The sequence below is a fragment of the Strigops habroptila genome, chromosome 3 (genome assembly GCF_004027225.2).
Source record: "Strigops habroptila isolate Jane chromosome 3, bStrHab1.2.pri, whole genome shotgun sequence".
Lineage (NCBI taxonomy): Eukaryota > Metazoa > Chordata > Aves > Psittaciformes > Psittacidae > Strigops > Strigops habroptila.
In genome coordinates this window covers 80,064,293-80,092,266 of record NC_044279.2, presented here as the reverse complement: position 1 = coordinate 80,092,266, position 27,974 = coordinate 80,064,293, and the positions used below count along the sequence as shown (strand labels likewise).

Here is a 27,974-nt window from a genome sequence, read left to right as displayed (position 1 = left end):
ATGAGATCGCCAGAGGAAGAAGAATCTCTGATACCTTTCCGCAAAAGGAAGAAATCTTCTCTGTCCATTTCTTCATGTAGAGTCCAGAAAGATGGCAAACCTGTGTACCTGGCATACGTGTGTGTGTCATCAAAATAGCTGGTGCCGATAGAGTAGCATTGTGAATTGTGTCTAACACTGAATATCTGTTTTACATGAATGCTTCTACCACATGCCTGTGAATTTGAAACTTCTGAGCCTGTGTTCAGTAATTGCGGGCAGACCTCTATTGCTCACTGCATGCTTCATCTTCGGTTGTATGCTTAGTTCTACATTAAATAGAAAAGGCACAGTTATAAGATTTTTAGGAAATATCCTCACTTTGGGTGTAGCCTCCTGCCCAACTCTGACAGTGTTCAAGCCATTCCACAAAGATCACCTCTTCTAAGCTACTGTGATGTCTCAGGTCAGTTTATTACAACTATATCCATACAAAATGAGTTTTGTTTGGTCCTTCCACCAAGAAGGAGTTCTTTGGGTGTAACCAAAGTTGCAACTTCATTGAGAAAGTGGCTTCACCAAAATTAAGAATCTCACATAAGACCTGACAAATAGGTCCACAAATATATTACATGTAGTTGAAGCTTCACCACAATTATTCTGGTGGAACTTGCTTTATCTAGGACCCCAAGCTTTACCACTAGGTTCTTGTTTGGGTTTTGACTTTTTAACACTAGAGATGATTCCTAAGCCACAGCATTCATATCTGGAAGTCCTTGTGGTTTTGATTGAGCCAGTTTACCAACTTGTAAACAGTTTTCAATTTCCATGGCTAGATTTGAATTTACAACTTGGGATGTTGTGACTCAGATAAATCACTATGCCTGGAGTGCTGGTGAGACTTTCTCAGTGGGAGAAGAAGTTTCAGTGAGTTGAAACTCAGAAGTTCAGTGGGATGAATAGGAAAGATGAAGCAAGAACTAAGAGTTTGGGTGTTGGACCAAGAAGGTTCAGAAGATAATAGGCTCTTTCAATGGGTTGTGTGGATTTTTGGAGGGTTAGGTAGAAATAAGCTGCACTAGTTTTTTGTGAAAAGCATGCAAAGCTGCAGATTTCATGGTTTACACCTGTTCTTTGGAGAGAGATCCATGGCTTGCTCATGGTTTGAGAGTCTTGTAAAAGTTTCCGAACTCCATTGGGCACAGCTCTGTAATTCTCTAAAGCTCAATTCCAAGTAACAAATTTAAAGCCTACAACCTGAAGGCTTGCACTAGATTTCTGGGCAAAAACTTCAGCAGATTTGCAGTTCTTTGAATGATCGCAGTGTAGGAGCCAAACACTGAGAGAGTCATAGAACAGTTTACACTATGTTGCCTTCAAGCTTTCTGACCGTGTCAGTTCCTGCTCCTTCTGCTGTGTTTGTCCAGGTGTGTTCTCAATTTCTTGCTTGGCTTTGGTGCAGTGGACAAGTTCTGCTGTTAAGGCATCAGAAGGTGGGTGCAGCAGTCTAATCTACCTTGGCATTATGGAGAGATTCTTTGGAGGTATTCCATCATGTTATGGATGTTGGTCAGGTTGCAGAAACATGGCCTCACAGATTTTTATGAACCCTGTGTGGACTGTGAAACACCCTTGATGCAAAAGTATATACTTCACTATCAAAACACAAGGATATCAAATCTCATTGCCTTCAGAGATGCTACACAGTGTGTATGTATGTGTAAGAGGTGACTGGAAATGTCAGTGGTTAGGAGCATGGAGTTTGTAATTGGAAACGAAAAAAGGCAACAATGGAGGAGGCCCTAAGCCTGTATGAAGTTGATGATGAATGTCGTAGAGGAGAATGAAGAACGATTCAGTTGCTTTGATAAATTATTCTGTGCTACAGGGTCTCTAAGAGATGTGATTATTTCAAGAAACCGATGACTTCCTGCTCTCTGCACAGTCTCCTGTCGAAGTGCTCCGCAGACGTTAATACTCTCCTCATACAGAATGCTGATAGTATTGACTTCTTGTTTTCCTCAACAATATTAAAACATTGGAAGTGATTTCCAAGATGCCATTGCTCCTAGCCCTCATTCTGAACCATTGAAACTGTGTTCCATGTCCATAGGTGTGACCTGTATTAAGTCTCCTCTTCTTCCTTTTCATTTTGATTCCAGTTATCTGTGGAGAGCAGGCATCTATATAGTTTTGTGTTGTTAGTATGTACTATGTCCTTTGCTCCAGCTGAACAGTATGTTTTCAGGAGGGTAGATCCCTTAACCCGCCATGGGTTTCTTGGCTCAACACTTCTATCACAAAGGCCTTCTCTTTATGTCCATATAGAGAAAGACACTGCAGAACTAGAAACTGTGCACAGTTTTGCTGTGCTTTGTCTGATTCAGAGACTGTGTTCAGGTCTATGACACCTGTGCAGCTGTGAGTTGCTGCCTTCAATGCAGATCCTTCATGTGCATGTTCCTGTGAGCAAGAGCCAGGTTTGCCAAAGCCAAGCAAGGAATAGAGAACGCACCTGGGCAAACAGCACAGGAGGAGCACAGTGGGACAGGGTCAGAGAGATTTCCACACTGCTGGCATTGGTGGGTGCAGCTCCTGTCAATAGTGCCAGCAGCTGCACCTCTCTGGCTATGGTCGATCCATTTATGAGCTGGCTCAAGCTTTCTGTAGGAAAATCTTAGGTTTTAGACAAAAAGGCATGTTTGCCTGCCATTCTCAGTAACAATCTTACTTCGCGAAGACACAAGAAAGCGTCTATCACAAGAAAAGGTCTCCAGTCTTCCTTGCCTAGTAACCTAACACTGATTTAGATCAAGTCAATGCTGGTTTCCGAAATCAGTTGGGATATCTGGCCTCTGACCAGTTATCTCCATCAGTTAAGCCATGAAACTGCTGGCACTTGAGACAAAGGCAGTGCCAGCACCAACTCCTATGCATAATGTATAGCCCCCATGATGCATGCTTGTTCTAGAGTGGCCCAGTGATAGAGGTAAGAGGGGGCTCAGGCTTCCCAACCCCATCTGGAAAAAGAGTATGGAGAGGCTTGGGAATAGAGATTCCAAGTTAGCTGGAAATTTCTGGGCATCCTGGAACCTGCTTTTGACGAAGAGATCCCAACTGCCTGCTTGAGTAGCACCATGTTGGGACCCAGATATGGAAAGCTTAGGCTGCCTTAGCACTATTGAACAATGCTGGGAAATACTTCCAGGCACAGAACTGTAGCTGTCTGTGTTATTAAGACAGTCCTTGGTACATTGCAGCCTGGGCTAGCTAATGCTGTCTCACACAATATCTCACATTCAGGTGTAGTTTGAGAATTCATGCAATCTGAGTACCACTCACAACAGGCAGTTTACATGGTGACCGTGCTTTCTGGGAGGCCAGGCTGGTTGAACAGCACAAGTGTCCACCCTTCTGTGCACATTGTCATCAGTGCTAAAAAATGTGCCACATGTTTTAATTTGTGAGTTTTAACCCGACCCTCAGATTCAAAAACAGAACCAGAAGACTGTATCTTAGACCTTTCACATCCAGACATGAACGATGAGGAATTGGAACCAGTTCCTGAGGACACCTCCTTGCAGATGGTGCCATTGCTAATAGATGTTGCAGGGAGCTGGTGGAGAGATCTGTTGACCAGTGTGTATTTCCATTTCCTTCCCTGTATTCAAGTAAGGAAAAGGCAAAGTCATTGGCTCATGAGTGGTTGCTGGCTGGTGGTAGTGTTGCTACAGTGCTTCCTTAGGCACATGCAAGGTTTTGCTCCCATTCTCAAGCCAAACAGCCTAAGGAGATCCACTTCCCCATAATCTGATCCAGAGCTACTGAGCCTGTGTCCTGAATGACAGCACTGCCTGCTGTATGCTGGGGTGAGCTCTTGCTGCTGGCTGCACAGCATCAATCCATCTCCAGCTGAAACAAAGGGACACAAGTGACAAGTGATCAGGACCTGGCCTGGGTCACTGATCTGCAAAGTTCTTGCTGTTTTTTTACCATGAAAAATCTATCTGGTCAGATGTCTCCATGGCAGCCTTGCAGGCGGGGATGTTCTGAACTGGTGGGTGGCAGCCAAAGTGGCTGCTATTGGCTAAGGAGGACTTGGCACAGCATAGCCATCCCTACTGCTGCCTGCTCTAATCTCAGGAGAAGGGAAGAGGTGTGGAGAGGCTGGCTCCTCCCCCATCCCATGTCTTCTTTAGGCTGTGCTAGAAAGCAATTGCCCCCCTAAAAACAGCCTCGGTGATTTCAGAGGAAGAGGGCCACTGAAGCAAGAGCCCCCAGGATGAGGATAGGCATCCTCTTGAGCCTTCTGTTCCACGTTGCAACTGCTTTTCACGAACTGTGAGTGATGCTGAACTTCTGTTTTGGTCTCTTTCATGAAGGCATCAGTCTAGGTAGACCACATGCCATGCCACCAGCTTTCTGCTCTATCGTAGAGCACCCCAAAGGGTAGCTGGCTCATTTACCTAACCTCCCATGCGTTAGGATTGGCTACTATGAGTTAAATACAAGCCACCTTTTTGGGGGGCTTCCAGGTAAGACCTTAGACCCAGGGATGTTTGCTTCTCCAGTTGCCATGCTAGAACAAGTCACTGGTGTCTAGACTGCAAGGTTATGAGGCCGCTTCTTTTGAAGACTGCAAGGAATGGTTTTGGGGAGTTCAAGAGATAATTGGTATATATAGGGCTATACTTATGCTAATCAAGCAGAAACTATTTCCCAGGTTATGAGTGAAGCCATCACTTTGCTGGGTTCACTGTTCTTTTCAATATTGACTGAAGCCACGGCACATTGCTGAGAAGTTCTGCAGTAGTGGGCCACTGCAAGGAAGCTCTTCCACATCTCTGAGCCCTCAACCTGGTGCCACCTCTGATGCCTTCTTTCCCCTGCCCCAGACGTTACCTGGTGGTGATCCCTGCAGATCTCCGCTACCCATCCACCCAAGTTGCCTGCCTCCATATTACCTGTTATGAAGAAAAGCTTCAAGTGAATCTGGTCCTGGAGCGCTCTGCAGGACGTGAGCTCTTAATGCAAGAAACCACCCAGAAGAAGGCAGCTTTCGTGTGCGCTAAGTTCTGGGTGAGCAAATGCCATCACTGATTTTTCCCTTCTGGAACTGTAAATCCCGCACGTTACTACCTAACCAGGGATGACACGGACAGGGTCCACTTTGCCTTGGAGTGAGTCTGCTGGGGGGGAGTGGATGATGCCTAGGGATGCATAGCCAAACAGAATATCCGCTGGTCAGCACTGAATTTCCCTTCTGAATCAATTGTTATATTGCGGTTACATGCTTTAAAATCTACCACACTTCTGTATACATAAAAAGAACCCACCTGTTCCCTTCTCTTCCCTCCCAGGCTAGATGAAGGAGCTTTAGCTCTTCTCTAAAGGACCTGCGCAGCTCCACAGCTAAAGCTTGAGGAAATGGTGCTTTGCATGTCATACTGTAGTTTCTGTAGGACCTGGAGTCAGGCAGCAACTCAGCTCTTAGGAGCTACTGAAGAGCAGTTGAATGGAAATTGATGTGCTTGTTATTTTTAAGCAGCAGCTTAGAGCTTATTCATTGTTGGTGAGAATTTAGCAAAGATTTAGGATAAGGCAGGCATGCCTAAATAGCATCTCTTCTACTATACAGTATATTCTGTGCTGAGCTGCTGGGATCTTTGGCTGCTGGAGTCAGAAACACCTTTGGGTTATCTTTCCTAACCTGGCTTTCTTGCTTGCTAGTACGTGCTAGTTCTGAAGGCGTTTGAGGCTCTGCTACAGCTTAATTGCTCTCCTTTGATTCTCTGCTACTGTCTCCCTCCTTTCTGGCATCTGCCCATCCTCCTGACCAAGTTTGAAGACCCAGAGGTGTAAGGCACCTGCTTGTCACCAGAGGCAAAATTCCTTAACCAGTGGCAAAAAAGGTCAGGTTCCATGGCATGCTGGGCCTCCTGCTGTCTTGTAGGACTAAGGGAGATCTAGATGTGATCTGGATTCAGCTACTGGAGGGGATGTCCTGGCACAGGTGAAGAGGAACTGGTTAGTTACTCCACTTCACTCTGAATTTCTGCTCAGGGCTCGCAGAAGATTACCTGGGAGCTGTGTGCTCTCCTCTCTCTGTCTGTATAGGTTACACCTCCAGCTGATGGCACAGAGGAGATTGCCACTGTCAAACTGATCATCACGGGCAAAGGGGTCAGTATTGAGGAGAAGGAAAAGGTACTAATCTCCAAGGCTAGCAGTGGCACCTTCGTCCAAACAGAAAAGCCCGTCTACCAACCAGGGCAGACAGGTGAGAGCTGCAAAAGGGAGCAACTGTGGGCCCTAGGCTTTTTACTGGTAGCGCTATATGGAAAGCCTGTGATTGCCTGAAATTCATGGACAAGCCCTAGCAGAAGGCTTTGAGGCAATTGAAAACATCACTCAACAGTCTCTCATTGAGTGATGTTTTCAGTGGCTATAATGTCCAGCTTGTGGTGACTGTGAAGTTGCAGGAGGCAGTAGGTAATTTTCCATGGTATCTTACATGTGGGTATATCCGTGTCAGATGTCATGTGTATAGCACAAATGTGTATTGCATGGAGACAGGACCTGGGGAAACATATAGAGCAGGGGTCTATATGGAAGGACTGAGATCTGATAAATATATTTCTTTTATCTGATAAATATATTTCTATATTATCGTATATAATATCCTATTTATCTGATAAATATATTTCTTTGTCTTCAGTGAGATTCCGCATAGTGACTCTGGATGAGGAATTCATGGTGCTCAATGATTCGGTAAGCCAGCCTGGGCTGCTGCAGGAAAGGCTGCTTGTTCCATGTGTGGATCCTACTTCCTTTCTACCCTGCTCATCTGCCAACTTTTCTACATTCATCCCTGGGCCAGGCTTCATGAGTGTCCAGAGGAGAATAGTAACTCGAGTAAAAGCTGGTAACTCAGGAAGATGACAGAGCTGTACATGTCTCTTGCTGGTCTTATGCACAAGCATAAGGCATACTGATTCCTGATGTGATGGTATCATGGGGAGGGAATAATTTGCAATTCAAGTTTTCCTGGACGTGTGGTGGGGAGGTGGCTCCTATGAATTAGAACATGGAAAATTAGATTAGAAATTAGGAAAGATGTTTTCATAGTGACAATGATCAGATTTTGAAAAAGGTGTCCAGAGAAAGCATTTTCATTCATGGAGATGTTCAAAACTCAGCTGGAGGAGGCTATGAGCAATCTGCTCTAAGAAGACGTGCTTCAGCAGACTGTTGGACTAGCTGAGCTCCAGAGGTTCCTTCCAAACTATGTGATCGTATGCCTCTGTAACACCTGAAGACTGCAGCTGAGCCAGAGTAGGTCTGTTTGGGTAGTGAGTTTTCCCCATGGAAGGCTCTGCCAAGAATCATTAGCGAGTGCTGGGTGACCTCCAGATTGGCTTTTCCCTTTCTCCAGACCTTACTGTAATGGATTCACCTGATATTTCTCCGTTTTGGTCATGTTTATTTTACTTTATATTGTTGTCAGTGCTCTAAATTTCCAAATCACTAGTTGCACATTCTTCAGAGAGGGATTTGCACCTGAAGTACCTTGTGTGTGTTCCTGGCACATGTTTCTGTTTTCTAATGGTTTTTGCCTTTCCCCCCTCCAGATTTCGCTGTTTCTCCAGGTGAGTGATGCTGAGATCTAGTGTTACAGTAGTGTTGATGGCAGCCATTTTACTGAGCTATTCATGTTCAGCTCCTGGTAGATTTTTCAGGCCTCTGAGTAGAATAGTGGAACTTCAAGATTTCTTAAATTAACACTCTCCTTACAGCTTCTTTTTTATACACTTACTTGAAGTTACGCTCCCACTTACTTCAGTAGAAATCTAAAAGTTGTTCTTGCAAGAGTATAGACAGATCAACTTAGACCTTTATGAAAAAAGTTAAAGCTGTGAAGAATCTTTCCTTGAGATCAGGATTTAGATAAGTGTAGGGAGACTCAGATGCTGGGAGCATTATATTGTCTTCAAAATTTTTTGACTAGCCTCTACCAAACCTCATTCCTTACATATAGAACCTAATAGTCTGCAGCACTGAAATTCTGAAGCTCATTTTCTATGGGGTGTGGATCAGTGAGATGCTGTAACTGCTTCTTCCTTTCTTGTGGGTGTAGGACCCTAAGGACAACCGGATAGAGCAATGGCTGGATGTGGTCCCCCAAGACGGCATTGCAGATCTCTCTTTCCAGCTAAGTGATGAGCCTTTGCTGGGGACATATGTCATCAATGTCACCAACACAAAAGCGTATGGCAGTTTCTCCGTCCAGGAGTATGGTATGAACATGAGGGGGACATGTCTGAGCTGCAGAGAGGACCTTGCAGAGAGGACCTTGCACTCTCAATCCAGGAAGCTGGGTGTTTATTCTGTGATAACCATCCTGAGAGCAAATGAGAAAATAGAATGTCATGGATAAGAGTCTGAGCAGAGGCTCAGGAGAGGGATCACTTTGGGGCCTTGGGTCAGTGTGTGGGAGAAGTGTTGTGTATGGCCACAGACCTTTGACACAGCTGATTCTAGATCTCTGTGTCAGACAAATCAAGGTCACATAAAGCTGCACACATATCTGTTAAAGAAACAAGGGATCCCCTTCTTGCCACCTTCCTCCATTTCCTGGCTCTTATTCCACCATGGTCTTATCTTCATGTTGATTCTCTGGAAAGGCTGTGCCTGGCCAGTGTTTCCTACAGTTCTGTTTTTTCTTTCCAGTGCTACCAAAATTTGAAGTGATCTTTGAGGCACCAAATCAGATTTATGCACTAGATAAAACCTTCCCACTCCGGGTATGTGGCAGGTGAGGACTCTGCTTGGAGGGATGTCCCTGTGTTATTTTCTGGCCTGATGAGCACAAGATAGTCAAGTAACCATGAGAAGCTCTGGGGAAATTTACTACACTTCAGTTACAGGAGGCCAGAATTTTCCATGGCAGCTCTTTGCACTCTGGTGCACACGGAACATTCCTATAACTTCTGTTCTCTACTACCCCTTTTCTAAAGACACTCCACAAGTCTCTATACCAAAAACATGGGAGAGTAGCCTACCCTTTGGCAAGCAGCCATCTGTGGAGGAGAGTGTGTCAGATGTTTGGTGTTCATCTCCCTGCAGAAGAAAAGGGAATTTTTTCTTTTTCCAGATTATGCTTTAGCAGAAATTAGAGAAAGGCAAAAAGGAATTGCCCCAGGTACAGTCCAAGGACAGTGCCAGGCTTAACAGCCTCATGTAAAGGTGCTTTCTTAATGAAAGGCATTTTATTAATCACCTGTGTTTCTGCTCATAAGATGATGCATGCCTTCAGCATATCCTGGGGTGATGTTGGTGTAAAGTGCAGACCTCTCTGCTGAGTTAGCAACTAAAACTCTCTGGTTTCCCAGAGTAGGTTAGTTTGACACTAGTTGTATTGCATAGCCTGTGATCTCCCATCACAGAGCCCCAGCTTGAACCTGCTTATTGGGTCAGGGCTCCTGGGCCTGCTGTGTGGCTGCCACTCTTGTGCTATAGTGTGAATATATCTGTGAATAAGTGGTCTCTGGGCCTCTGTGTCTCTGAGTAAGTGCTCTGCAAAGCAAGCCTTGTGTTCTCTCACTACATGTGACTGCCTCTTCCTTCCTTTCCTCCTCCAAGCAGATACGCTTATGGGAAAGGTGTGCATGGGATGGTTCATGTGAACCTTTGTCAGAAGATAGCCCCATTCCTGCCCAGTGCTTCGAAACCAGATCTCTGTCAGGAATTCAACAACCAGGTGAGATGCGTAGCAGGAGCTGAGCAGTATTCAGACACATTTGTGCCCAGGGTAAGGCGAGGCTGCAGGAGGCTTCAGCTGAAATAATAGTGATGCTACCCCATGGCTTTTCCTCTCTCTGTACTTCCAGACAGATGAGACTGGTTGCTTCTTCACAAACATGAGTCTGTCCTTCTTCAGTCGAGACTTCCGATACTATCAGGACAGCATAGTTGCGGAGGCCTTGCTGATAGAAGATGGCACAGGTAACTCTGGAAGCATCTCTGGTGACTGGGAAGAGGCATGTGAAGATGCACTAATCTTACCAAGAACATGAGGACTTTCAGGCTAGCAAGGGCTTTGAGCTTTCTGAGCACGTTGGGGTCTGCTGACCTTACAGAGCCAGCAGTTCCTGATGGCATAACACACTCACTCGGAGTGCATCTGGTCTCAGGTGGTGAAGCCTGGGGACCTCTCTAAGGGCTGGAAGTAGGAAGAAGACTAAATACCCAGATCTCTGGTATGAAATGTGTGTGCAGTTGAACATGTGCATCAGTATTATCAGTGGGTCAATCTGCAAGGAGGTTGCTGAGGGGTGCTTGGCTTCCTTGCTCCCTCCCTTATGCTTCTGTCTCACTGCTTTCATTCAGAGATACATGTCAATGCTTCCCACAAGTTACTCATCTCCAAGATTGGTGGGATGGCCTTGTTTGATGATGTGAATTCTTACTACCACGCTGGAGAGATATACAGGGGCAAGGTAATTCCTGGTTACAGTCTTTTGGAGGTGAGAGCATGAGCAATACCTTCACAGGGACTGTTATCTAGTGTCTTTTCTGACCTCACCTCCAGCTAGGGGCTTGGGAGGACATGAATGATGTGGAGAGACAAAACTCTTGAATTGTCAGAAGTGAGAATAACACCCAAGACTATCATCTGCCAAATAAGCCTTCAGGAGCAGCAGCTATGGGCATCCAAATTTGGGGTGAAAAGCCAAGCATTTGGAATTTCAACATCTGGGAGGCCTTCTGCTGTGAAGGGGTAGAGAGCATGGGGGTGAATGATAACGGTACTGCAAATGATAATAGGAGGTGACCAGTTGCAGTGTTGATAATATTGTTAGTGACTGAAAGGGTGACTTTGCTGTCTTTTGAGTAGGAGGACATTCTGTACACTGATTAGACTCTTCTGCACTTCTCTTGCTCACCACGATTCTCAGATTAAAGTCATCAACTACCAAGGCAAGGCACTGAAGCACAAAAATGTCCTCCTCATAGTAAGCTATGGCGAGCAGCAATTTAAGCAGAAGTACATCACTGGGGACTCTGGGACAGCTTCATTTAGCCTGAATACAACTGTTTGGAACAGCACCTCAGCTGCACTGGAGGTAAGTGAGGAAGGGTCTGTTGGCAGGGGTATGAATGTATCTCAGAGCTATTTACTGCCTCACAGACATCTCCCTTTTTCCTTCTTGAAGGACAGTAATTCAAATCTGAAACACCTCAGTGTGTTCTGGATTTTGTCTCCCTCTGAGAGCTTTTTCTGTTGATCCCAGTTGCTGTCCTCATGAGCTCTCAACAGAGATCTGTGCTATGGTGTTGCTCAAACCTGATCTGAGCTTCTTACCAAGTTGCAGTGAGGGTGATTTGCAGCTGACTTGCTTAACTAGAGAGATTAAGTGTTTGGTTTTGGTATTATTCCTCACCAGGCAATTGTCTTGCATCAAGATTTGGATCGAGACCCTGGGACAGTTGATTTGAGTTACCAGCGAGCCTCTTACTTAATACGTCCATTCTACAGCACCAGCAGGAGTTTTCTATCTATTGTCCGTGTGCCAGAAACAGTGCCCTGTGGTAAAAAGCAGGCTATCCAGGTGGACTTCAGAATTTACCAGGAGGACCTGGAACATGGGCCCAAGCGTGTCATCTTCTCCTACTTTGTGAGTTTCTGGGGAACTGCTAGAGGGTGATGGTTCAAGGTACAAGATCAGCCTCTCCTACGGATTCAAGCCTGGTGTTTGACAGATTTGGCTCAGCCCAGGACAAATAGCTCATCCAGCCATCAGGGGGCTGGATTGCAGTAACTATGTGACTGGCATTTTCTTCCCTTTCTCTATTCTTCCCTAGGTCACAGGGAGAAGAAGGATAGTCCACACAGGTCAGAAGACTGTTTGGGTTGGACTGCCAAGAAGTAAGTGCACTCACCTGTTTCATGTCTACAAGCACTCAGTGGTCTGTGTCATCCCATCTTATTTGGATATGTGGCATAAGCCTCTTGGCAGTTCAGAGCTGGCTCACCACTTTTCTGTTGCATCAGAGTAGTGTGCCTTCCCAGCTTTCAGGTTTCCTTTACCCTTCTGCTTGGTACCAAGAGAAAAATACTCAGAATTTCCCAGCCCATAGGCTCATCCTCCTTTGCCTTAATTCTCAAAATCTCCTTTTGCTGCCCTTACAAATGGCATGAAACTATAGCCTTACCCTCTATCAAAACTCTCCTGCTTTAATTTGCAGTTGTCTACAAATAATCTGAGTCGTTAGAATGCCACATTTTGTGTCACCGTTGTCTGCTTCTCTAGTTCTTTTTTTTTTAAACCTAAATTATAGGTGCTTTGGGGTAGAAGTCACCTCTTTGTTGGTGATGGGGTGGGATATGTTTGGTGATGGGAGACTTTGAAAGACATCTGAACCTCTCACTCTTTGTGGAGCTAAGCTTAAACTCCAAAGAGTTGTTTAATTTCCTTGAGGCAATAAACAGAACCAGGAAGAGTCTTTTGCTGGTCTTGGATAACAGATCCAGAGATGTGCTGATTATTTCAGTGGTCTCCAGAAATCTCCTTGGCCCTGAAAGACTTGAAGAAAGGAATTAAACAGGTACATGCAGAATGGCAAAACCTGATCAGAGTCCGTTTTTACTTACAAATCTACTTTCTCTTCTTCCCTCTCCTCCATCTAGTGCTGAAAGGCTTCTTCTCCATCCCTCTTACCTTCAACTGGATCTTTGCACCAGCTCCAAGACTTGTTGTTTATGTTATCTTCCCTAATGGAAAGATCATCGCAGATTCTGCCATGTTCAGTGTCTCCATGTGTTTCAGAAATAAGGTAGGATTTGTGTCTGAGGCTGACAATGTGTGAGAGTGAATGTGTCTGCTGCAGTGAATGAAGAGACTGAGAGATACATAGTATGTGTAGCTGTTTGTGGCTGATACTATGTGGGATGCTGTCATATGAATTGCAGTACTTGAATGGTGAAGTGTGCTGCGATGTATGGAGCAAGTATGTTCTGTGCAAGTATGTAAAGAGCACTTGGGAAACTGAAACTAACCTCATAAAGAACCCAGAGATAAGGACTAAGTTTATTTTAGATCTGGGCCTCGAAAGGAGCAGAAAGACAGGTGTGTAAGGTGTGTGATCATGGCTAGCTGCTTTGCTGGGTAAAGAGAATGCTGTGTGAGAATGTGAGAATGCTGACGCAGGAGTATCTCCAGTATATCGATGGTTCCCCCTCTGCCGTCCTTCCTGTTAGAACCTCAACATGATGACATTTTAAATACCTTCTGGGGGTCCTTGGGAGATTCCTTGGGTTTCCATGCAAGGAAAGTCCTTGGAAACTCTCTTCATGTAGGTGCCTTCCCTGCTCAGGAATTGGTAGGGTGGCCAGCAGCAGAAATGTCACTCGGGTATTGTCTGCATTCTTCCCATCCAGGTGGAGCTGGGCTTCTCAACACCGGAGACTCTTCCTGATTCAGAGGTTGGTCTCCACCTGCTGGCATCTCCTGGGTCCATGTGTGCAGTCTGGGCTGTGGATCAGAGTGTCCCTGGGCTGAAGACAGGAAAAGAGCTCAGCAGCTCTTTGGTGAGTGAGCCTGCTCCTAATTCTTCCCTTCCCTTGTACTGGCATGAAGGAGGGAAAGAGGGAGGAAGGGAGACCAACAGGCCATTGCTTCTGGGCAGAGCTTATCTCCCACTCTGGGCAGAGCTTATCTGCCCATTCTGGGCAGCGCTTTGAGCATTTGGGATCATCAGCACGCTCAGTGTAGCACGGGTAAGGATTAGGGGGCAAGTGTTAAGAAAAGTTGAACATCCCTCAGTGCACCAGTGGTAAATCAGCTTCTGTTGTTCTGTCTCATGTTCAGTTCAGCAGGTTGTCTTGGCTCTGTCAGAAGAGTGACAGTGAGCCTGAGCTTTCTGGCATGTGTTCGTGCACAGTAGCCAGGAGCAATTCAATCAGGCCTTGGAAGTGTGACAGGAAGGGAATGCCAGATTTTATCTGTGCTGATTTTTTTTTTTTCCCCTTTTCCTTGCTTTCTCAGATCTATAGGCTGTTCCCATCTGTTTATAACTCCAGGTATCCTCGCCAAGTGTCTGAAGACGATCAGTCATGCAGGTTCCCAAATTCCGATGAGCCTGACGTGTTTACAGCATTCAGGGTAAAAATGGTTGATTTGGTGGGCTGGGATAATTCATGAACTGAGGGAAATGTGGCCCCCTGACTTTTCCAGGGGTGCTGTTACAGAAAGCACAGGGAGGAAGTCCAATTTAGGCCCTTGTAACTTGCTTGTTATTTGAATAAGTGACTTGAAATGTTGACTGAGAAGAAATTGTGTGGTTACTGCACTTTGATTGCGTGATTCAGGATGCCAAGGTATTGGTTACTTTAACTGGGTTTCACATAGTTTGTCTGATCTCCATAGCATGAGCAATTGCACTCTGCAGGCTGAGAAGGCATAGTAGCTAAATAACCATGTGTTTGAACAAGAATAACTTTGTCTGACTCAAGCCAGATGAATTATCTCAGAAGACCTCATTTGCCCGTTGCTGAGGGTCTCAGCAATTCCCTCTTAAAATGAAGCAAGAGAACGTTTTGCTAAGCCAGAAGACAGCCAAGACCCCCATGCATGAAGGGAAAAGAAGGCACAGGTTAGAGTGCAGAAAGGAAAATACAAGCTTCTGGTGCATCAGTTCTTTCTTTTTTCCTACAGGAAATGGGGTTGAAGATTATATCCAACGCCAATATCAGGAAACCCAGAGTGTGTCCAACCACTCCATCAACAACAATGCTGCAGGGAAAAGGAATGTTTACTTCCAGGCCCATGTTGATGGTTGCTCAGACCCATAAAGCACATAACAGTAAGCATTTGCCAACTGTTTCTTTTTACAGGGGATGCTTAGTCTTTCAGGTGAAGGCAGTCCTGGGTTTGAGCCAAGAGTCAGAACTTGCTGTAATTGCAAATGCAGTAGAAAGAGCATTCCCTGGCCCTAAACCTATTGTGCTAGTGTGAGGCTGCCTGTGGCTCACAGCTTCTGGCTCTGAAATGTTAGTGGGCTGTCTGGATCCTAGGTCTTACCGCTGAGGTGAAGGAATGGTTGCCTTTCCCATGGTGCCTACAAATACAAGTAAGGCCCAAGTACATCTGTCATTTGAAATGGAGCAAGAGATTTCAAAATTTGAGATAGGACCTTCTGTTCCAGTACCATCCTTCTCAAGAGTTGACTGCATTAACTGATCCATGCTCTAAACCAGGGCCTGAAGACCTTGTGGTGACTGAGTCTTTGTTATTTCCAGCAGAGCATCTGACAACATCTACCTATCATCCCACTACGTTTTTACATGTTTCTTCAGCTGAAGAGAAAGTAGACAAGCATCTCCTCAAAACCTGGATGTGGGATTTGTATTCTCTGGGGTGAGTAAGCTGAGCAGTGCAGGTCTAGTCTGGGTAGCTTAGTGTGACTGGGGCTGGCAGCAGATACAACTGAGTTTAGATCATAAGCTGCTGAGGAAGATTCCTAAGGACGTGTCATGGGGTTCATATCTGTCAGGCCATTTCTTATTCGAGCTCATGTCTACATCAAGTGCGTTTTCCTTTACTAGATGATCATACAGAAGTATTGTCCATCCATGGGAGGTGGCTGACATGGGAAGATAGGAAAGCAGGTGTGGTGCAGCAAAACAGCTTTATTTACTGCCTATACTCTACCTGTTTTATCTCTGTGGGCCAGCATTTCCCAAACTGTGCTCACAGGATGTATCCTGGGATGCAGGGGAAGCTGATCTCCATGGAAGTCCTTCACAGGATGGGGAGTTGTGTCCTGTGAGGCTTAGTGAGAACACAAGGTCTGCTGAGGGAGCTTTTGGAGACTTTTAATCTCTAACTTCAGGAAATTCTTGTCTGGTGTCTGGAGACTGGAGTCTGCTCAGGCCACATGCCCCCACATCTGCCCTCTCCCACCTCCACTGTCTTTCCAGCTACATCTACCTCTTCACCCCCTAGCAGCAGATATCTGCTTATGTGGTTTGTCCACTAGGCTGATCTGAGTCACCAAAGGTCATATTGTATGTGTTGCCTTCCTGTATGTGCCTGGCAAAAGTGAAAGTCTCGAGTTATTGGAGTCAAATAATGTCATTTGCTTTAGCTAGGGCTGTTTAGATGTCTGCTGTGGTAGCAGCCACAGAACAGTCTGCGGCTCTCGGAAGTTGCGATGCTGAATTCTATTGATGTTGAGCCAGTCCTGTTGCTTTTCTCGTGTCTGGTTCTCCATCCCTAGGCCAAGAAGAATAAAACTGCTGACATCTGTAAGCCGTTTTTAGATGCGCAAAGGGCAAGTGCTGTCCGAGAAAAGCACTGAGTGTGATTGATGGCATCTTGCAGCCACGTAACCTATTGTCAAAAATGTTCTGTTGATATAAGCATCTGAGACAGCGGTTCCATTCTTCTCTGAGGACCTACTTGTAACCCTACAAGGGCTACAAGATCAGCAGAGGTTGCGGGTTGACTGAGGTTAGGGGATGGGGTGCACTGGACAGAAGGATGCAGACCAGGTCACCTGGTGCTGTGTATAGCAAGATTCAGTTAAATGCTTCTGTTGCATTTCAGTCCCAACAGGAACAAGAGTGTCACTGTCACTGTGCCTGACGCCATCACAGAATGGAAAGCAGGGATGTTCTGCACAGGACCTAATGGCTTTGGACTTGCTCCAACCACCAGTCTGCTTGTTTTCAAGCCCTTCCTTGTGGATCTCACACTGCCATCTTCAGTGATCCAGGGTGAGACCTTCATCTTGAAGGCCACAGTCTTCAACTACCTGCAGCGATGCATGAAGGTAGGTGAGCCCTGATAGGGTCTGCAAGGAAAGCAGGATATGGGTGGGGAGGAGATGGCTGAAATCTATGGCCTGTGATGTTTATCTTGGTACCACCTGCCATCCCTTCTGCCCCTTCAGATTCGAGTGACCCTGGAGGAGTTTGCACACCTCCAGCTGAAGCCATGCAAAGGCTGTGTGTACAGCAGCTGCTTATGTGCTGGTGAAGCTAAGCCCTTTCAGTGGAGTGTCACAGCTGAGCAATTAGGTGAGAAGAACAGCAAGGTGGGGTAGTGGAACTGGGAAGAGATGGGGCCGGGTAGGGATGTTTTGTAAGAGCTGAGATTGAGTGAGGAGTTATTTGCCCTGTTAACCAGAGAGTACTCATTTGCAGTCATCCTAAGGTCATCATTACTCACAAGCCTGTGCTAGGAGGTATAGAACTGTACAGGGCTCTGATTCAGTTTTTCATTGTAAACAGGTGATTTCTGTTACATTAATGGGAAGTGCTTCCTGAGAAGATGTTTTATGCACCTGAATGTTATTTTCAGGGCTCATGAACATCACCCTCAGCACAGAGGCTGTGGCTACCCAAGAACACTGTGGTGAAGAGATACCATTTGTCCCAAACCAAGGACAGAAAGACACAATCACCAAAATCCTTCTAGTCCGGGTCAGACAAGCTGTTCTGTTATCTAGACCTAAAAGTGGGCTTTATGCAATTCCCAGATTTTCTGTGGGTTAATTTTGGGAGTCACCCCTTGCTATTCAAGGTGTGTAATAAGAATCTCAGGGCCTGAGCTGGGCCCAACCATGAGGGCTGATGGAGGTGGGAAGTAAAGGGGTATCCTCCACTTCATACCATGGAAAACTTTAAATATGTGCACTCTTTTGTGTCCTCACTCCTGAGTTCTCTGCTGATTCTAACATCAGTTTCACAATCATTCAGAAGTTGATATTCTGAACATGCGTGCTGTTTCCTTACCTGAAATGAAAACTATTGATGATAATTTGCATTTTTATATGATAGTGATGTTACTCCAGCTGACTCTCCAGCCTGAAACAGGATTTTGTTCATATCTCTTTCTAATCCACTTGTAATTCTGTTTCTCTCCTGTGTGCTCATTATAATGCAACTTCTGTGTGCTCCAACAGCCAGAGGGAGTGTTGGTAGAAAAGGCTCACAGCTCCATCCTGTGTCCTGAAAAAGGTAGAGAGATTGTTTTCTTCTTTCACCCTGCTCATCCCCTGCTTCCTGCCTAACCATTTCCTGGGTCTTTCTACTTGTTGAAATGTTTTCTCTTGTCGTCATGACCAAGATACAGAAGCATACTCTAATTGCCAGCTAGAGCTTCCCCTGGATAAGGATGTGGGGAGGTCCAATCTTTTAGCATCAACATCCCTGACAGTAATGTGACAGGCATCAGGCCTTTTTCACCTGTAGTAATAAAATGAGGCTACTGAAGATGGCAAGGCTGGAGTACATGACTTAGGATTGCTGTTCCTGTCTTGAATTTTATGGTGTATGATGGGGCCGTTAGCAGATTTTGAGAGCACAAAGCGCATTGAGAAGACATGCCTACAACTGAAATCTGAAGTGAGGTGGAGTAACTTCTATAGAGAAAAGCAGGTGACTTTGACCACAGAGGGTTTCCAAGAGAAAATCCTCTCAGCCTCTTCAGAAGGAAGGCTGTTAGGACAGTGTAGTCACCATGAGGTGGATGAATTTGGGGGTGGAGTGGGACAGGGTTTTTGAGGTGATCTGCAACCTCTGTGATGGGGAAATGGAATGTTAGCACAGAACAATCTTGAACAGTTTCTGGGGATTTTGAAGGCTGTTTTTATCAGAATGCATTTCTTTTTGACCTCCCCACACACCTTACTTCACCGGCGTCAGGGAATCCAGCACAGGAGTCTGTGTCCCTGATGTTGCCTATAGAAGTGATTGAAGGTTCAGTCAGAGCCACCGTCTTGGTCACCGGTAAGGAATTCAGCTAAAATCCCATGTCTCTGAGTTCAGCTCTAGGAAAGCCCAAACCCAGAAACCCCCCCATACCCTTTCTGAGGTTTCCAAGGCCTCAGTGCCTTGTTCTCCCCACGTGTATGGCTGCGTTGCCTAATTCCTGATAACCTAAAACACTTAGCAAGGGAGAGAGTGTTCTGTTTATGGGATGGGAATGTGTACAGTCCGTATGGAGGGCACAGTGGAAGTGGTAAACTGGATGGGCAGAGGTGGCCCCACACTGCTGTGCTGGGGCTGTTGTGCTGGATGCACTGGTGGCAATGGGCCTCAGGTAGGAGGAGGTGAATCCCAAAACCTCCTGCCCAGGAGCTGGTCAGGGTACCTATGCTCTGTTCCAGGTGACCTCATGGGGATGGCGCTGCAGAACTTGGACCACCTGGTGCAGTTGCCCCACGGCTGTGGGGAGCAGAACATGGTGCTGTTTGCCCCCATTGTCTATGTGCTGCAGTACCTGGAGAAGACGAGGCAGCTGACCCCTGAGATCAAGGAGAGGGCAACAGGATTCCTGCGCAACGGCAAGTACAACAGAGCCACCGTGCTCCTCTGCCTTCCCCAATGTCCAATCTACCAATAGTCCTGGGTGCCTACTCCCCTTCCGCTCAGAGCACTCAACCACCCCACTCCCTTCACAGTGATTTCATTGCAAATACCCTTCTGAGCACTAATGTCCTGTCCTGCTTTCCAGGGTACCAGATACAGCTGCAGTATCAGCACCATGATGGTTCCTACAGTGAATTTGGTACCAAGGATGAGTATGGTAATACTTGGTAAGCCCTGGTCTCTCTCCTGCTGTCTACCTGCTGTCTGACAGCCTGGAGGTGGGCAGTTTTCTGCTTCCAGCATTGAGTCCTTTCCATCCTGTTACACCCAAAGTGTTCCAGACATTTTGTGGGCTAGGAGCTCCCCAGGGGTATGCATCTCTCCTTAGGATGAACTGTCCTTGGAGCAGCAAATTAGGAATAGCACAACAATAGGTGAGGAGAGACCCACCAGCTTAAAGCTCTCACTTTTTTTTTTTTCTTTTTCCTCAACTTCTGCTCAGATTCCTTCTTTCCACTCATTCTTCCCTCTCTTTCCTTCACTCCATCTCTTTCTGCTTCTCTCTTCCCTCTCTTATGCCTTTTTTTGTGTTCTCTCCCTAACCAGGCTGACTGCATTTGTGGTTAAATGCTTTGTCCAAGCCAAGCCATACATTTTCCTGGACAACAGGACCATCCAAGCTGCTCTTACCTGGCTGGAGTTTCACCAGCTTCCCAATGGTTGCTTCAGAAATGTGGGCCAGCTTTTCCACACAGCCATGAAGGTAGGAGCCAGAGCACCTTGAAGGACAACTCAAAGCAGTTCTTGCCAAGTGTACTGGTAATTGTTTAGTTCACTTTCCTGTGTCGTTCTGCGTTCTTGTGTGGGAGCAAGCCAGGGATAGGTGAGACTTTTGCTGAAAAGCTTCAGGTCTTTGGGTATTAACTTTTCCAGCTTTTTGGATGTTTATGCTTTTTGTAGGGAGGTGTGGATGGGGAAGTGTCCTTGGCTGCCTACATCACTGCTGCGTACTTGGAGGCAGGAGAGACACCAGAGGTAAATACTGGGATTCTTTGCCATGCTTTTGCCTTAAGATTTGAATCCTGAAGAGCTTAGTGGTGTTGCTGAGGCAGGCAATAGAGTGTTCTTGGAGAGGCTTGTGGACAAAGTAATTCTGTGGGCAAGGAAGAACTTTTCACTTCTCAGGAAAAAGTCTCAACTGTCCCTTGAGGAGGACATTGCTGGCGGGAGAGAAGGTGAGGTTGGACTACTGGGAGCCACTGGAGTCCCTAAATAGATACTATGCCCAATTCTCAGGCTTTGGCTGCTCATGTCGGCTCCCTGCCTCATCCTCTCATCCCCTTGCTACCCCTGCAGAGCTGAGAGTTAATGGTGGGTTGTTAGGGAGGAGAAGTGGGTGCAGCTGCTCCCACAGTCAAGTATATAGACATAATGACATTTTTAAAGACATTTTAGCTTAAAGAAAACTGGAAGTTTGGGAAAGGAGTACTGCAGGGCAGTTGGAATTGCACACCGAAGTAATAATAATAATAATAGGAAATTCTTACAAGTGCTAAGGATCATAACTTAATTACTAGACTCTGTGGTACTGGAAAGTAAAAAAAAAATATAATCCACTTGATGGAGAAATGAGATTGCTATAGATTTTGAGAAGCAAAGTTCTCTGGAAATAAGAAAAGTAAGTGAAACAGCAGTGCTTTTCACTGCAACTGAAAGCAATGGGCTTAGGAAAAAAAAGGGAGACAGATGGAAATTAACCTTCTTTCTGGCAGAATATGTCCTTTGGGTTACCTTTTTTAAGCATAAAGATAATTAAGTGTTGGAACAGGTTGCCCAGAGAGGTTTAGTTGTCTTCATCATTGGAGGTTTTCAAGACCTGACTGGATAAAACCCTGAGCAGCCTGGTCTGATCTCATAGCTAACTGCTTTGAACAGAAGGTTGGATTAGAGATCTTCTGAGGTCTCTGCCAATCTGAATTATTCTATCATTTAGTAATTTGATGAACTGTCTGAGTTTTGGCTGACTTTTGTGGATGAGGCTTTTCATAAAACTGAATGACAAAGATTTGATACATACTGTGCTCTGCAGCAGAATGAAACAAAAGGACAAGGACCTTCATCCTGGTAGAAGATTAACGCAGAGCTTATTGTAGGTCTTAAGAACTAGTTTTGTCATTTGGGAAGGAAAGCAATGAGTTACTTGAGAAGAGACCAGACTGTGCTCCAAATCCATGAGTAGAATCCTGAAAGGGAGACAAACAGGACCTCAAAGCAATTTGCGTGATGAGGTAGTATAAGCCACTCTGTCCAGAATGAATCCATCGAGAGTCACTTAGTGCTCCGACAGTAGTGACAGAAAATCTAGGCTACCACAAGGTAGTGGACCTCATGGAATTCTTCATGCTCCAGAGAACATGGCAACAATATTGTTAGCTCAGAAGATTGCCCATGGAGGGAGGAATGATTTGTTGCAGCAGCAGATTTGTTGATGTGAAAGAAACCAAACAGTTATTCAATTGGACATACAGGCATAAACCATTGTTCTTAGATAAAATGGTCTCAATGATGAAAGACACTCAAAAGTAACAACAGATAGGTAGAAATACAAATCTCAAAGGGTTATCCTAGCCCTAGTGAAGGAATTTGCTGAGTAGGTCCATGGGTAGATTAATTGGAAAACACAAAGCTTGCCATAGCACTCGGGAAAAGAGTCCTCGAGAGATTTATAAATGCTTTTACAAGGAATACACACTCACTGGAGGTCAAAATTTTGAGAAAGAGTTTGAGGTTGTCCTGCAAGGGCTGATGCACTCAAGATGTTCAGAACAGATCCTAGTTTCTCTCACAAGCATACCTAAAAGGCTCATTAAAGTCTTTAGCTGTTGAAATGCAGGGAAAAGGTTGGAAGTATTTTACAGTGTCCGCATGAATCAATATTAAAGATGTTTTGGCTGACAAGAAATCTAGGCAGAGACAAACAGCTCTCTACCCCCAGCCTGTGTTGGCAATTGATCTCTTGGAACAAAGCAGATTGTTTATGTTGACTTGAGAAACAAATGACATGTTGTAGAGGAGGAGTTTCTTACATGACTGCTCCCACGGAGGCTAAATGCTTCTGTACTTGGGACTCCTATTGTCCACACCAGGATGAGCATAGTATGTGTGGGAACACTTCCAGTAGAGTGGCACTCTTAGTTCTTCTGTAAGTTTCACCAGAAGACCCCAGAACCAGATGGGTTACAATACATGTCAGACTGTTCCCAGACAAGGTATTAAGATGTATGGTAACAGTCAGCACTTAATAAGTGGTACATCAAGTGTTTTCACATGAAGTTTGGTAGTTGTACAAACACTCCTACCCTGATTTTAACTGTCTGGGGGAATGAGAACTTTAAGAAGGAAAAGGAATAATAAAGGAGCCCCTGAACAAATTAATGAACTTGCTGTAATCCCTACTTAGCTCTACTGTGGTGCTTGCAGTTATTTGCTTGCAGCAAATAGAAAAGTAGGACTTTCTGAAATGATGGAAGCTTAGCTTATAGTGCTTCTGCTGGGCTTTAGCAAGAGACAGCAACCAAAAAGAAGCAGTTGGATCCTGGGACCTTTTGGTACTCTGTGCATAGTAGATATAGATACTATGAGTATTTCTGAGAATTGATGCCTGCATGCACTAATACTACTCCACCATCTTGAGAACACAGAGGTGACACAGGCATTACCTTTTCTCTTTCCTAGAAGAGAAATTGCTGAGTAGAGTGTCACGTGTAAGAATAAATCTTAAATGTAGCCCTTGTGTGATCCTTACTGTACTTAACCAAGAGGCCACTGGAAAAGCAGAAACCACAAAGTGCTGCAGGCGCACACATATGGGATAGGCAACCACTGCAAGCCTTTGGCTCATGTTTGGAATAGCATAGCTGAATGCTGCTGAGACCAGTGGATTTGCTGCTGCTTGCCAAGAGCAGTACTGGTGTTCTGGAGGAAACTGGAAATCCCAGTGGCCCTGTAAGGCCCTGTGGAGGTGAACTGAACACAGTAATCTTGGTCAGTGTGCTGTGTGTAACCATTTGCAATGGTGAGCTTTTGCTCTTGTTGTGTTTGGACTTGGAAAGTAAGATGTGGTGGTGTTACTCCAGCAGAAAAGGCATTCATTTCATTGAGAGAGCACTGCTAAAGCCCATAACCAGCTTGGGGGGTTTGGGGGGGGGGTCTATCAAGCATGTTGCACCGAGGGCAGGAGAACACTCCTTCCTTGTGCTGCACTGATACAAAGAGAAGAGGGCAGGCTCAAGCACAGGGATACGTGGGTGAATGTTTGGGATACTTTCTGTGCCTGCACATCTGCTTGTGTTTCAGTGTTTGCCTGCCTCACATATGTTTGTCTGTGACCAATACCCGTGTAACTCTTTCCTGTAGAGTACAGTGGTACGCAAGGCTCTTGGCTGCATTGCTCCTTCCCTACCCAAAGCTGCCAGCACTTACACCCAGGCCCTGCTGGCCTACACCTTTGCCCTGGCTCAGGACTCTCAACGCACACAAGAGCTACTTGATATGCTTGATCCAAAGGCAATCAGAGCAGGTATGGGAACCTCAGTGCCAGCTGAACATCAGAGAAAGGACAAGTGACCTTTCTGAGCCCTTGGTTACATGCAACCTGGAAGGACCATAGCCTTGCCCTCTAGGGGCTTCACCAAAGAGAGTTTTGAGACAGCTAGTCTCTGAACTCAAGGTATCTGCTGGCACTTCTGTGGTGTGGTGGCTGATTTTCTTCAAATCCCTCACACTTTTCTGATACCTGAAGTGGAGGTTGGGCTCTGAGGGAAGTGGGCTTTCTTATGCAGGACTGAAAAGGGCCAGAGAGGGAAGCAAGCTGGCAAGCTGTCCCACTTCTTGTTAGTCCCAGACCCCCAGGACTAGCCAGTGGGTAGCTAGCTAATATCAAGTAGCTAGTGGACTGGCAAACAGGGCAAGGAAGAACTCAGATGTCTAGGAGATAATGTGTATGCAGATTATTGGTATATTAGTTTTTGCATGTCACCTTGGTATGTAATATGAAGTATTGGATATTGCAAATTGACCCAGTGACATGGTGACCCAGTGAAGAGGGATTTACTTGATTGTCTTTGCAGGCACAAGCCACTATGCCTCCTAATCCTCAGGATTTCTTTCCTGACATCCCTCAATGTTATCTGTTCCCTTCCTTTCCCAGGTGGGCAGATCCACTGGAGTCAGACCTCGTCCAAGCCCAGACCCAGCACCAGTCCTTGGTCACAGCCACTGTCCGTGGATGTGGAGTTGACAGCTTATGTCCTCCTGGCCCTGCTCTCCAAGCCAAATGTCACAGGGACTGATCTCACCACAGCCTCTGGCATAGTGGCCTGGCTCACCAGGCAGCAGAATGCTTATGGAGGGTTTGCCTCAACACAGGTAATTAGTGGCCTGGGAAGGGCATGTTGCTTGAGAAAGAATCTCTGTACAGTGTATGCACAATATTTGCACATGCAAAGGCTTTCAGGAGAGGAGCTCTTTTATATGGAGGTCCTCAGGACGGTGAGTTCAAGTCTCTTTGGGTCTCAGAGCTGCAAATGTAATTGTTCCTGCATTTTCAGGACACAGTAGTCGCCTTGCAGGCCTTGGCCAAGTATGCAGCACTGACGTACAGCACGGAAGGGGTTGCAGAAGTGAGGGTGAAGTCCCAGAGAGGCTTTGGGAGGAAGTTCCAAGTCTCCTACCAGAACCGTCTGCTGGTGCAGGAGGCAGCACTGACAGAAGTCCCGGGCAAGTTCTCGGTGCAGGCCCATGGCAGCTGTTGTGTCTTTACCCAGGTAAGTTCCCACAGACCCTGCTGTGACAACTCTCTGCTCATCATCTTATCAAAACCAAAACTCTCCATTGCAGCTTTATGCAAAGAAACGTGCACTAACTGTGCTTTAATCCCAGCCTGTTGCCAATGCAATAAACCTGTGTGCTGGAGGACCGTGTCCAAATGTGAGGACAGTGGTGCTTCCATGGCTCTCGGAGTATTGGAGGGTGGAAATGCTCTATAGTGGTCCTGCTAATGTATGCCTGACTTGCACAGTCTCAAGGGGAAGCGTGAGAAGGTAGCCTCCAGCTGGACAGATAATGGAAAGTTTCCAATCTGAGTGACCTTTATTTTGGATACTGGGATGAGTGTGTTCACTGTGGATGGTTTATCCAGTCACTGTATGGGGCCATATCTTCAGGATTAAAGCAGTCAGTAAAAGAAAAAGGTATGATAGATGATATTGAACTAATTATCCATGTCTTATTCTGTCTTTTTGTGTCTCCCTGCAGATGGTGCTGAGGTACAACACACCCTCCCCACAAGTCTCCACATCCTTTGCCTTGCGAGTGAAAACTGAGCCAGACAATTGCACTGAGGATGATACACGCTCTGTTACTGTCTATGTCAATGTCAGGTGACTCTAAAGACATCACTCCAATTGGGAAGGAAAGCCATGCATGGCTGGAGAACAGAGGGGTGCTTCTTGACTGCAATGGGGGCGCTAGGCAGTTTCAGCAGAAGGTCCAGATGGAACATGGGGAAGGAAAGATACAAGTGTCTGTGGGGATGGGGAAGTGTTTCCCAGGGCTTTGGTTCTTGCTAGGGAGAAGAGTGCAAGTTGTCACCTCAGACTGGGGATGCTCAGAGCAGTGCAGACATCATCTGCCTGCTGTGAGAGGGAGAAGTGACTGCCTTGGCCGTGGTCCCGGCTGGGCTGCTGGCTCAGGGTCCTTCACACAGGTATGGTGGTGGAGGGAAGGGGAAGCTGGGAGTGACTCTCTCTTTGATCTTCTCCCTCAGGTACACTGGGAAGAGATCCATTTCCAACATGGTGATTGTGGAGGTGTCCCTACTGTCTGGATTCATCCTGGCTCCAGGATCTGGGATGTCTGTAAGAAGCATGGAATCAGGATGTTGTAAATGTGGTGTCAGTGGGACCATATGCCCAGGGAGAGGGGGAGGTCTCATAGGAAGGTGTTGCCTGTCTCCCTCTTGAGCAATCTCGCCATCCCTTGCTCTCTGCCACACAACATAGTGTCAGCTTTCTCTTTGTGCTTTGAGGATGGTGATCCTTCTGGCCCAATTCGCTCAGCATATCCTTGACAGCTAAGTAGCCTAGGTTCCCCTCCTTGGGTTTTGCAGGAGCTGATTGCACCTGCAGGGAGATCAGCCTGAAGGGGCAAGAGTCCAAACTAAGTCTGGAAGTGAGTGAATGAGAATGGGATGTCTCATACTTGCTTTTCAAAAGACTCAACTAAATTGCTTTCTCTGCTCTCCTTCCTAGCTGCAGCACTGGCACTCTGTGAGAAGAACTGAGAAAACACAAGGAGGTGTTGCCATCTACTTGGACAAGGTATGTGTGTGCTACTAGAGAAGCTGCAGGAGTGGAGGGCAGTTGCAGAATTGTGTGGAGAATCCAGGACTGGACTAGCAGAACAGGATTTTCAAGAGTCGTCTTTGGCTCCACAGAGTAGGATCAAACTGATGCCTATCAGTAGGATCAAATTTAGGTGAGGAATAAAAAGAACAGCTCATAAGTGAATTTTCCTTTGCTCTTCTTCCCCAGCTGAGCCATAAGTCTGAGACATATGTCCTGCATCTGGAGCGAGAGATTGGAGTGACCAACTTGAAGCCAGGCTATGTCAGGGTCTATGACTACTACCATCCAGGTCAGTGTGGAACAATGGGCTTCCAGGACTGTCTGAGTGTTTGCACTTGACTGTGTAAGGATAACTTAGATCTGTCTTGTTGCAGAGGATCAGGCCCTGGCTGATTATAATGTCTCCTGCATCTGAGGTGGGTGTGAGTCCCTTCCTCAGCCCCCATATAGAGCTTAGCAGCCTTGTGATGTTTCTTCTGCAATCCAGCCACCTCTCTCTGTCCTGCGGGGCCCTGTGTATCTTTGATTCAGCGTGTTCCCTTCATCTAGGACTATATCTAGGGCCTCCAGGGACTTTAGTCTCTGCCCTTGCTTTTCTGGACTTTGTAATGTAGTCTTTGCTGGATTGCCCTGTAGGCAGGACACGAAGTGATTAACATGTGTCCATGCTGTGAAGGACCAGTAGTGTGCTGGTCTGGGTAGTGTGCTGAGTTTCTGGGACTCTAGTAGACGGTTTGCACTGTTCCAGAAGAACTTTCAAGCAGAATTCATGGTACCAGTTTCAGCTTACTCTGTCTCATGCGCAGAGTACCTCTTTCTAGGGAGGGGCTAAGGTAAAACAAGGACGCTAGATCAAACCAGAGAAATGCTTTCCCTTAGAGTCCTTAGAGACAGCCTGGGCTCCCTAGCTGTTAGCATCCCAGAGTTAATAATTTGGGTTGTATTATTTGCTCTCTGGGTTACTCCCTCTTCTGCTTTCATTTCTCCAAGGGCTTGTTCTGCTCCCTTACTGTACGCTTTCAGCCCACAGGGATCCCACTAGTGCGAGACAGGAGATGGGAAATCACATCTCGGTGGGCTTGGGATATTGGTGCTGGGACAGATCTCAAATTGGATTTCAGGACTAACTTCGGCCCAAGCCATGCTGCTCATCCTCACAGCCATTTTCTGGTGAATTCTTTGGGGTGTCTGATTAATTCTGATTGCTTTAA

The 27,974-nt window shown here is 46.1% G+C and overlaps 1 protein-coding gene across 1 annotated transcript; it reads left to right on the top strand.

Moving 5' to 3' along the window:
- LOC115605816 (alpha-2-macroglobulin-like protein 1) lies at window positions 1-27,974 on the top strand. Its single transcript, XM_030480834.1, has 36 exons — window positions 1-119; window positions 4,875-5,058; window positions 6,097-6,259; window positions 6,698-6,750; window positions 7,611-7,628; window positions 8,117-8,276; window positions 8,710-8,794; window positions 9,625-9,739; window positions 9,870-9,984; window positions 10,369-10,478; window positions 10,938-11,105; window positions 11,427-11,657; window positions 11,845-11,908; window positions 12,671-12,816; window positions 13,421-13,570; window positions 14,028-14,144; window positions 14,697-14,844; window positions 15,281-15,398; window positions 16,590-16,815; window positions 16,936-17,062; window positions 17,346-17,467; window positions 17,950-18,004; window positions 18,692-18,775; window positions 19,156-19,332; window positions 19,503-19,584; window positions 19,964-20,120; window positions 20,318-20,392; window positions 23,774-23,936; window positions 24,567-24,784; window positions 24,967-25,182; window positions 25,673-25,797; window positions 26,184-26,274; window positions 26,668-26,736; window positions 26,950-27,052; window positions 27,138-27,179; window positions 27,787-27,974. Exons 1-35 carry the CDS (start codon window positions 1-3, stop codon window positions 27,176-27,178), a joined length of 4,395 nt encoding a protein of 1,464 aa, XP_030336694.1. The 3' UTR covers window position 27,179; window positions 27,787-27,974.